We start from the raw sequence: 11,427 nt of genomic DNA, 5'->3' as shown, positions 1-11,427 counted from the left end.
TTTCCTAAGAGAGCAACATGCCACATATCTATTTATCATATATATATATATATATATATATATATATATATATATATATATATATACACATATATATATATATATGATAAATGTATCTGTTACTTTACATCTGCTGAAAAGCCTTGTCTCTTTGCATTGGCTCTATTCTTTCAAGCTTTATGAGGAAATTTCCCCAGTACATTTTCTGCCACCCTCCAGAAAACATAAATAGATAATTTGTAGGCCAAGAATCACACTGAAGAATAATGTTTGTATAGAGAAGAGACATTATGTTGACCTTGATAGAATACAGCAACCTGTGGGAAGGTGTGAAGTGAGGGCTTAGATCTTCTGCAAAGTATGCATTTTAGGGAGTCCTAGTTGGAATAATACATGCTGGACAGTAGAGATATAGGAGAAGTTACATGCTTAAGTATTCTCATTATAATATCCATAAAGCTGCAAACATTTTTAACATTCTGGTTTGGTTTGTTTGAATTTGGATTTCTCTACACCATTCCTGACACCCAGGACGAAGTAGATTTAGGATTTCAATGCCATGGTATAGCTTCATGCCTTTGTTAATGTTTTCTGGTACTTCAATGTTCTAACAGTATGCTTGCTTGCTCTTCCATGGAGTTCTTTTTCACTACACAAAAACACTCACAAAACCCTGAATAAAAGCTGTTAGTTCTATATTTTTTTCTCTCTGTCCCTTAAAAATTCCATGTTTAGCTAGTTTCATTCTGTTTTCTGGAATGTAGAATTATTGCATACTAGACTTATAAATGTGGATAAACCCAAGAAACATGCCACTGGCTTCATAGATGATAAGGTAATAATTTCATATCCATACCTCCTCATTTCTCTTAGAGTTTAAATAAACAATCTACACACAAAACTCTGACAATGTAAAAATGCAATTACATTTTGCTTTGAGTCTATATATCAGACTTGGTTCCTTCTGTAAAACCCACCTTCCTTCTCTTCTACTGCAAGATATGGTTTTAAAAAGTCAACTTTCTATGACAGCTACACACTCACTTACCCATTCAAAGATACCCACACTAAGACTGGATGAAAAATACAAGAAGCCTATGTGTCCTCACCAGATGCCAGAGAGTTCCCTAAGTCTTCTCAGGAATACATTAAAACCCTTTCACTGAATGTCTAAAAAAATAATAAAATACCAGATCAATTCCACATAAAAATATAATATTTAGCTTGAAGAATGTGAATCTCCTTACAAAGGAATTAAGTCAGCTAATATGATTAAGTTCAACGTAAAAGTTTCTTTTTCTAAAATAAAAAAAAATATTACTAACATCAAGAATAAGTTTAAAACTTTTCTTCATGAGAATTTGTCCCTAGCTATATTTTTAACAGATATTAGAGGAATATAATTTTTCATATTCAATTTTATGATTGAAAGAATATCCTAGAAACAAAATGTAACTGTGTATTATGGTCAGAAGTCTAAGGACAATACAAAGATGAAACAAACCTGCACATTACAGAATGCTCTAAAACTTAAAAGGATTTACAGTTCAACGACATTTTAAGTAGCTTTCTCATAACCTTTTACATCCATTCAATGGCTATGTTTTGTCTGCATTATATCCTCTATTGTTAAAGTTAGCCCTCTATTAATAACAACACAGTTAAATTTAATGTTGTGGAGTCCCGATTTATTATTTTCCTTTGTTCTTAGGTGCAATAATTGTAATGCATGTGAATTTTCTACCACATTACGACAGGCAAGCTTTGGTTCATATTTCTTGTCCTACACAAAGGAAGATTTTTGAGTGCAGAATCTCAGCTACTAAGTCCTGTGATGCTGTTTTATTTTTTTTCTTTCTTTCATTGGGTAGAATTACTGGAGAAAATGGGGAAAGGGAGGGGAGAAGGAGGGAAAGGAAGGAGAGGGAAGAACGGAAGAGTTCTCAGCTAGGCTATGTAGAATCTTGATTCACGACTTTGCCTCCATTCATGGTAGGTGTTCCGGAACTTTTCCTCGAGCGTCCTTGCTTTTCTCCAATTTCGTGTAGTGACGGCTCTCTGTACATACACACTGAAAGGCAAAATTAAAAAAAAACTTACTTATTATGATCAACATAAATCTGGCTTCAATGAATTTCTTGAATTATATTTTAGAAAAAATTTCACTGTCATTAGGTTTTCTCCCAAATGTTGTGTGAGTGATAAATAGCCTCAGTAGCAATACATGGTTCTTTCTGCTTCTATCAGGCACAGTCACTAAAGACATGGCAGTTGTGCCTGTTCCATGGAAGATAATGCTCGGATCTATATAGTTTCTGAATGCATATATTATGACTGTTATTGAGAGGAGAAATCAGACACACAGTAGTTAAATTAGACATTTTGCTTCTAAAACCTTATTCTAACCCCTAATTTCTTGACATGCTCCTAATCTTTATCCCATTGTAAATCTTAAGACAATACTGGAGCCATATGTTTTATCTCCAACTTTAACAGTGTTTCTCATCAGAGGTCATATCTGAATGGGGACTGAGTAACAGAAAAATACATATGCATTTTCTTAATTGACCCAAACTTTCTTCACCCAAACCAAGAAATCAAGCCTTCTCCCTAATGACTCCTCTATAGGGAATGTGATTATTCAACCTAACATTAAGGTCATATGCTCTCTCTTTTGTCTGGGCTAAGGTTGTCATCTGCGAGTTATCATGGCTGTTGCTCAATTATTGCTTAGAATGAATAGACTTCTCTAATTCAGAGCTATTTTTACAAGATAGATCACCATAGTGAGTGCTTTGGCTTCACTGGGATGTTATTATAATAGAGACAAATGTGTCTACATAAGCACATTTCACTTAAGTATCAGAACTTACTTTCCCTCTTGAAATAGAACAAATAAACATCTTTGTCTGTTCTGTCAGTCATCACCACAATGATTCAATAACTCGAATGTTGTTGCCAACATCAAGTAGTTTCGTCTGTTGGGTGTGAATGGTGAGTACACTGCATCCTTAGAAACTGTACCATTTGGTGCACAGGCTGACTCAGCTGATGACTGATAGTATCAACTCAACACACTTTTATAATTGAAAAAAAAATTGGCATTTCTAACTGAACAAACAAATAACAAATATTTAAAATTACCAAGAAAAAAATAATACAATTCATTAAAATATTGGATAATATATTTTAGAGGATGCATAAAATGCTCTGGCCAAAGCCATTACATCACATTTAAAACCTAGATTAAAAAATACAAACATTAGTTCAAATTTCTTCTAGCTCATTCACTAGCATGTAGTACTGTGCATTTTTACGAAATAGGGATACTGTTATTATGTGACTTTTGAGTCCTTAGTTCCATGGTGGGTTTTGAATACTTCATTTTTAATAAGCCTGCAGGTGTTACTGATATCAGTGAAATGCAATGCCCACTCTCTCAGTAGTACGGAATATAGCTATGAAATATGCTTACTCAATGTCTTTTGTAAGAGTGTTTCACTGATATTTTTAATGAAGTTTTTAAATATTTTTTAAATTTTAAATATTGCCATGGATTTTTCTAATATCTCCAAATGTCATTGGTTGAAGAGGGACAGTACAACCTATAGGCAAGGTATGCACTACTGGTTCAGATAAAAAAAAATTCCAACGTATACTAATGGTTAGATCAATGACCTGTTTTTAACAGAGGCAACAAACAGGATATTGGAGAATCCTTACAGTGGATCTGTGTGGATTCTTAAAGTCTCTCAAGTGTAGTGGCTCTTAATTGTATTTCTGGTATGAGAGAAGGAGAGCAACATATCAAATCTCAAAGGTGAAAGCAGACTTTTATTTGTGCGTAATATATCCACTTATCTGTGACCGGCTAATGCACAGGGGAACTCAAAGGTAATGAAGTGATTCCCCTGGAAAGAAATTTGCAGGATGCCATGAAGCAGTTTTTAGAACTCCATCATGTAATCAGCTATGAAAACCTACTGTCTTCACTAAATTATATTCTCAATGGAGGAAAACACTTTGTGTTTAAATACCCAGAAAAACGTACAGAGCCACAGATTTCTTCAAAATCATCACAGCAAGAACTTGAAGGGTGATAGCACCTGATTATCACTAAATAATGCATCTGTATAGCTATGTTTCCTAGAATTCAATATCTCTTCTGTTCTCTTGATATTGGTTCTACCCAAGTTATATATTTGGACTTTTAATATTATGTATTTCCTATTTCTCATATATACAGAGCGTACTTAATATGTGAACACACAAATATTGACACTAAAGTAAGTGATGCAAACATTTTTTTCCAATAATTGAAGCCTACTGGCCATCCCTGAAATTGAGCTTGCAAGGAATTGTCCAAACTGACCTGTGAAATTTTCCAATTTATAAAAGTAGAGCATAATAATGCCACAGTATAAGATATAATTTTCTTTTAGACTAATTCAGTCATTTACCCCCACTATGTCCCATTAAATTTAGTTATAAAGTTCAGTGTTTTAATAAACAAAATGGCTAACAGACATGTTTTCCAGTTTACTAAAAGAAATTGTCTGTCCTTCACTCAGTGACTAAAATAGGGATGCCAGTTTCTGCACTGCTTCTTACAAAGTGAATTTGGATGAGGAATTGCATGCTGGTACAAAGAGGGGGAGCAAAGAGGGGAACAAGTCATGGAGGAAAAGAGGAAAGATGGGAGAGAAAGGTAGGGAAAAGGGGAGAGAGGAAGTGAGTGAAGGAGGGAGGGAGAAAAAATAAGGGAGGATGGCTTGAAGGGAGGGAGAGAGCTCTATTAATCCAATTCCCTTTTCATTATCATTGATAAGTCCTGGGATTCAGCAGAACACTGAACTTTAGAAGGTAACAAGTAAAGTGATATAGATCTCAATCAAATTTCAGGACTGAAATTACTTTACAGAGAACATTCAATTCAATGACAGCATAAAAAGAAAGGACGAGGAAAGGACAAGCATCCCTTGTGTGATTATGGTCATCTCCAGTAGTTGTGATAATTCTCTGGGAGCCCAGTTATGAATACTTCAGGATAAATGATGGAACAATTTAAGAGGTGACAGAGCACAAGGTGTCCAGCATAGTTGACACGTGATTGGTACCCACCAATTTAAGTAAGTTGATCTCACCTACTAATCACAATAATGCTGTGATCATCATTGGTGAGAAATTATTGTCTTTATTTCTTAAAAAAATATAAAGCAACTGATCTCTCCAGTGTCAGAGGTTAAGCAGTGGCAGAGCCAGAATGCAAATATCCAGATGCAACTTTTGATCAAAACAAGATTCAATGGGTTAATGTTGGACTATGTTTACATTATGATAGTGGCATATTCTTTAGTAGTTACATTGGTCTTTTTTTTTTTTTTACTAAATATTGTTAGTGTGGTTAAGAAATGCTTCTGCAAACATATACCTGGTGGATATGCTAAAATGGGTAGGTAGAAAGGAAAAAGTGAGAGCGGTTATGTAGAGACATTGGAACCCTTATGTATTGTTGCTCAGAATGATGGTAGGGCCACTGTAAGAAATGATGATCGTTGAGGTAATTACACACAGGATTTGCAGGGCATCCAACAGCTGCAATTCTGGATATGTAACAAAAAAGAAAAGGAAAAAACACAAAAGAACTTGAACGTAGTTTACACAGCCACGATTCTGGGGAGGGATGATGGTGCTGGTTTGTAAAGAATGGATAAATGTAACAACACCAAAATGGTAAATTCCCTTTATGTACTTCCCACAATTAAAAACACCCTAATTGCCCTGCTTGCAAGGAATCAGTAAAAGCCGTAACTATCTGTGTGGCTCAGCAGTTAAGAACCCTTAACTCCTCGTGTAGAACACTCAGGTTCAGTTCTCAGAAACCAGAGAGAGGTCCATGTGTTCCAGAATCCTGTTCAAATGAATCTGATGCTCTCTTCTGACCTTCTCAGCCACCAGCATGCTCACAGTGCAAGGCACTCACATACATGATCAGAAAAACACTTAACCATACTAACTAAAGTAAATAAATTTACTACCCGATGTATAGTCAGCCTCTTTCCAGTAATAAGAAATATGTCTCCAGTATTGAAATTAAGAGTGGGAAATTGAAATGTAACCTAGAGAACATAGGCTTGGGAAGCAGACTCAATGATTCAATGAGAAATTCTAGCACTGTATCGTTTATGTAGTATCAGTGTAGTCATTTGATGCTATGAATAATTACAATACGAACAACCCTGCTTTGGACATATTGTGAGGTTAAATATAAACATGGGATAAAATAACATAAGGAGGTAGTGAAGGAGTGAGCTAGGGCTAGACATCCCTTGTCAAATTCCTAACCTAACGACTAGAAACCTTAATCACTCTATATGGCCAGTCTAATTTTCAAAGTAAATGGAGAATAAATAACATGTCCATCCATCAAATACATGATTATCCAGAAAAATAATCTAATTATGTTTATAAAATAATATTTACATGGCATGAATTCAGCCAGTCAGTTTAGTCAAGAAAAACCTGAAACTCACAATGTAGTTCTCAGAAGAATCAGATTTGCTAAGTTTCTTCAATTGTTTAGTTCTTTGTGAATACAATCTCAGATTTATCCATACACTTGTATCTTATCTGCTTTGGCTGTTCCAAGTTCCAATTTTGGCAGCAATTGCAATAAGGATTTTGTTTATTTGTTAACTCAAGCTAGTTAATATGTCCTTTCACTTGGTAGGAGTTTATTTTAAGCCTTAAGAAGTCAAGACACACAATTACTGATAAATTCAGAACAATAAATCCCACATAGGAAATGGCAATTGTATATGATAAGGATTAATCACAATTTCATACAAGCATCAGAATTAGAATATAGAGTTCTTTAAAAAGAGAATGTAGAGATTTCTTGTTAATATGTAGCCATTTTAACTGCAGAAAGAAGTTCAAGAAGGCATGTCCAGGGACCTGTCTAGACCTTATCTATAATCGTGATATAAATTCCACTACTCCTGCACTCAATATGAAAAGTTTGGAGCACATGCCACATTTCTCTATTAGCCAGAAAGAAATTAGATCAATTGTCATCAGTCAAAGTACTATTACTGTTAAGGAGAGGGCTTTCTGTTACAAAGAGTTACTACCTCATTGAAAACAAATGTATTTTGCTTTAGAAGCTCAAACATTACATTAATATATTCTCATGGATATTACTTTTCCACCCTTTGTGTTGTGCATCTTGGCAAGTTTCAAGTATGAGGGTAACATTCTCTTCTTTTTAACAAGAAATAAAATTCTAAACTTGAGAATGTGAAAACAAAATGAAACAAAACTCATCTTTCCTGTCTACTGAGGTTCACACACGGTTCCACAGAAGCCCAGATACATTGTCCTGTCTTGTGACAATTTCAGACAATGTGAAGTATAAGACATTAACTGAGTTTTCATCCAGCAGCTGTGGGTGACACCTCTAATGCACTTCTTTATTTATCTATCTTATTGTATGTGCATTGGGGTTTTGCCTGCCTGAATTTCTGTGTGAGGATGTTGGGTCCTCTGGAAATGGAGTTACAGAGTTGTGAGCAGAAATTTGGGTGCAGGGACTTGAACCCAGTTCTCTGGAAGATCAACCAGTGTTCTTAGCCACTAAGCCACTTGTCCAGCCCCTAACAAACTTTATTTTCAATAGGAATGATTTAATATGTTTAGTATTGAATGAATTCCAATTGAATTTCTGGATGTACCTAATACATTTCAATCGAAACCTAATAGTTTCAATCCTCACACTTCAGTGTTGTTTGGATTTGGTTTTTTTTCTTACATATGGTCCCCACTGCTGTCCTTGATCCTACAGTTCCACTTCTTTCTGTTCAGTCATCAGGTACAGAAGGTACTAAGAATCCTTTGCTTCTTTTTTCTACCCACAGAGCATTTGTGTGATAGAATGTCACGTTTCCTCTGCCATCCCTTCTGCTACAATGGTTTTGAATGAATTGTACAGGAACTAGGGTTGAAAGGGAGGCATTTCTGTTTGGTTCTTTAGCACCAAGTTCAAACCAAAGCATGTTTTATCTCAGCTCTTTCCTTCCCCATATTCTACTGCTCTGACATAGGCTTTAATTTCTCTCTTCCCCATATTGACCTTTCTTTACATATAAACAATTTCCCTTTCTAACTTGATAGCAGATTGAAGGGAGAGACTTACACCGCATTCTAAGTACAAGGAGGTAAAGGTTTGGTGGCAAAGCATTTGCAATCATGTTTAGACACAAGGAAAGAAACAGATTCCTAAGAACAAAACTCACTTACCCGACTTCCTTAACACAAAGGATATGCTAAGAATCCTAAGTCTAACTCTTCGATGGGAACAGAACAAGTTTGTAAGGCAGATGCTGGTAGTGAGGGTGTTGGCATCAGGAAGGTAAACATGTCTGCTGCTTCCCAAGTGTGCAGTGACCACTGCAGAAAGCCCAATGGTCATGGCAATACAGAAGAAATGTTACAACATCTGGTTATAAACCTTCCATAAACTACCAAATCTATGGTATTATGTGTGATGCATTTTACGTTGGTTTTCCATGAAGGGAAAAGGTAACTAATATGTGCTACTGGGCCTTACAGTTTTCTAACAACAAACCAAGCATCGCTGAGTTGCGTTTTCCATTCTCCCACATTCTGACTCAAACATAGCTATCAGAATATGCGGGGTTTCTATGTCACCATCACAGATCATACATACTTCCTCTTTACAACTTTTGACTTTCAGTAATCATTCCTATTTTTTCTTGAAAACTAAGATTACACCAATAACATTCTTAAGCATATGATAAAAAAAAAAAAGTTGAAGGGAAGAAGCTGTGATATTTGTAATGGTGGCAATTTTGAAAAAAAACAGATGCTTGGTGCCATCTCATGTGTTCCTTTCTGCTGTCACCCTCATAAATAACAAGCATTGGGCAGTTATATAAGCCTTTGTGTGTGTGTGTGTGTGTGTGTGTGTGTGTGTGTGTGTACGAATGCATATGTACACACATTTTAACTTTTTATACTTATAAAACTTAAAGCAGGTAAAATTAACAAATAACCAAAATTAAAACTTTAAAATGTTACCCATTTATAAATCTGTGATATATTTATTTTTATACATCTACATGAGTACCTTTCACACAATCATACACAAACACACACACACACACACACACACACAGAGAGAGAGAGAGAGAGAGAGAGAGAGAGAGAGAGAGAGAGAGAGACTGCTCAAATTAAATACTAAATGAAATACTCAAATTAATGTCTAAACAATAAAATAAATAGTTCTGGTCTTTTCTTTGTCAATTAAGAAACTGAAAACTAAAGAGGCTAGATTTATCAAAATGTATCATCTAGTGTCCAGGGCAGAGTCAACATTAATCTGTAAATGACTAATTCTTCAGCTCATGTCCAAACTGTTGAGTTTTCTTGTAGTAGAGTGAAAGACAATCTTGACAATTCTTCAATTGAAACCCTGATCCTCAAATCCGTTCCAAAGGGCCTTTTCTCTTCCTGAATGCCAGTGCATTGACTGCATGCCTCCCATTCCTCCTGAGTGATAAGCACTAAACCATGTCTGTCTCCCTTTAAACTCCAAGAGCTCCTTTAACCCTTATCAGATAAGAATAAGCACCTACTGCAAGAATGTTGGGGGTGGGGTGGAAGCCTGCTCTAATGGATTATACCATGCTTTAAAATGTTGCCTAGGAGCAGCTGGTATAATGAATAATGCACATCTGCACACACACTTGTTAAGGGGCACCCATCTGTGGACTTCTTCAAGGCAGCGCAAGTCTTTAACAGAAGAAGACGTGCTTTTTGCTAACTTTGTTCTGACAGTAAAGCCCATTCCTCCCTTATCTCTTCATTTAATAATTGCCACCAGCATGCACCAGCTGCACATGTACCAAGATTGAAAGTCACTACTGACTTCTTTTTGTTATTTTTTTTAATCTAACATCCTGGACCCAATAAATTCAAATGTGTTACTGTGTCTAGTATAAAAAATAAATACAGTCACTTTTTCCTAATTAAAAACAACAACAAACAAAGAAAAACAAAACCAGAGTTTGAGCTATCTTCATCCTAGTAGAAGATAGTTTTCCATTAATTTATGTCTTCACTTTAAACCCTAATCAGAGTCTCTCCCTCATATAGATCCTCCCCATATTTCTGTTCCTTTCTCCTCTAACAAGAGGAAGGCTACCCCTGGGTATCTATGCACCCTGGCATATCAAGTCACTGCAGGGCTAGGAACATCCTCTTCCACAAAGACCAGACAAGGCCCCAGTTAAAGGAACCGAATCCCCAGTCAGGGAAAAGACTATAGGGCAGCACCCACTCCAGTTTTTGAGGGTCCAGAATGAACACCAAGCTACAGATCTGCTTCCTCAATCCTTCCCTAACTCTTCCACAAGACTCTGTCTAATGTTTGGCTGAGGGTTTCTGTATCTGTCTCTGTTAACTTCTTTGAGGGGCTCAGATTACAAAAATGCTAGGCTACTCTCTGTAAGCCTAAGAGTTTCACTAATAGTGTGAGGGCTGGGATCTTGCCTCCCTCCATCTACCTCTTATGATTATTTAATTTCTCCTTCTCAGTGAGATTCAGTCATCTGTCCTTGTTGGCCCTTAGTTATTTACCCTCTTTGGGTCTGTGGGTTATAGAGTGGGTAGCTTGTAGTACGTACAACAAAAGACAGAGCTTCGTAGATGATGCTCACATGCTCCGTTTATATCATGTCTTTACAGAAGAGGAGAGGAAGTCTTCTAGTGGTGATGGGGAGGGGAGGTGTCATTACATAGATTGTTAGAAGTGCTTACAAGGCCACTGCATTAGCTACTGACAGATTCTCCATTCAAATTGAGACAATGGAACCTCTGTTTTAGATGAAACTCATAACCTTTGTCTTCTATCAGTTTCAGTGAAAGAAGAATGAAATATGAGTAATCTATTTTATTACTGGCAATTTAATGAAATCTTCTGTGGCCTTCTCTAATTTCCAAGAAATGGAAAGGTTAAATTGCTCTGTAAGTTAATGTACCATTAAAAATATATCTAACTGTCTTAATAGCAGATCATGGAAGAGCTTGGGCAATTAGCATGAAGCAATTTCACACCATAATTAATGTCACATAGAATCTTTTTAGAGCTGTGGGAGCAGGTTAAATACTGGCTTAGAAGTAAGAGGCCATAGGAAAATCTTCAGTATGCTGAAATGTTTGTGATAAAGGTTGAGAAATTATAGACAGAAGAAGATTTATGTCTTAACATGAAAAGAGAACAGAATCAAAATTCTAGTGTAAGTGAGGGTCAGAAGTGGGTGACACATGTCTTGGGAAGAGGAGAGGACATTGCATTAAAGATTAATTCCAGAGACAAGCATACAGATTATGGAAAGAGTGACAAGG

General features: G+C 36.0%; 1 protein-coding gene across 2 annotated transcripts in view; it reads right to left on the bottom strand.

The window, feature by feature from the left end:
- Positions 1-1,952: 1,952 nt before the first annotated feature.
- Positions 1,953-11,427, bottom strand: part of FGF12 (fibroblast growth factor 12) — a gene marked incomplete at both ends in the record, with an annotated part of 359,536 nt that continues 350,061 nt past the window's right edge. For both annotated transcript variants that reach the window (XM_080918844.1, XM_080918843.1), the window contains one exon: positions 1,953-2,071. In XM_080918844.1, the coding sequence (XP_080774970.1) occupies positions 1,953-2,071 (119 nt within the window). The remainder of the gene's footprint in view (positions 2,072-11,427) is intronic.

This window comes from Micromys minutus (assembly GCF_963924665.1).
Source record: "Micromys minutus genome assembly, chromosome: 7".
NCBI lineage: Eukaryota > Metazoa > Chordata > Mammalia > Rodentia > Muridae > Micromys > Micromys minutus.
This window is presented reverse-complemented; position numbering and strand designations above follow the sequence as displayed.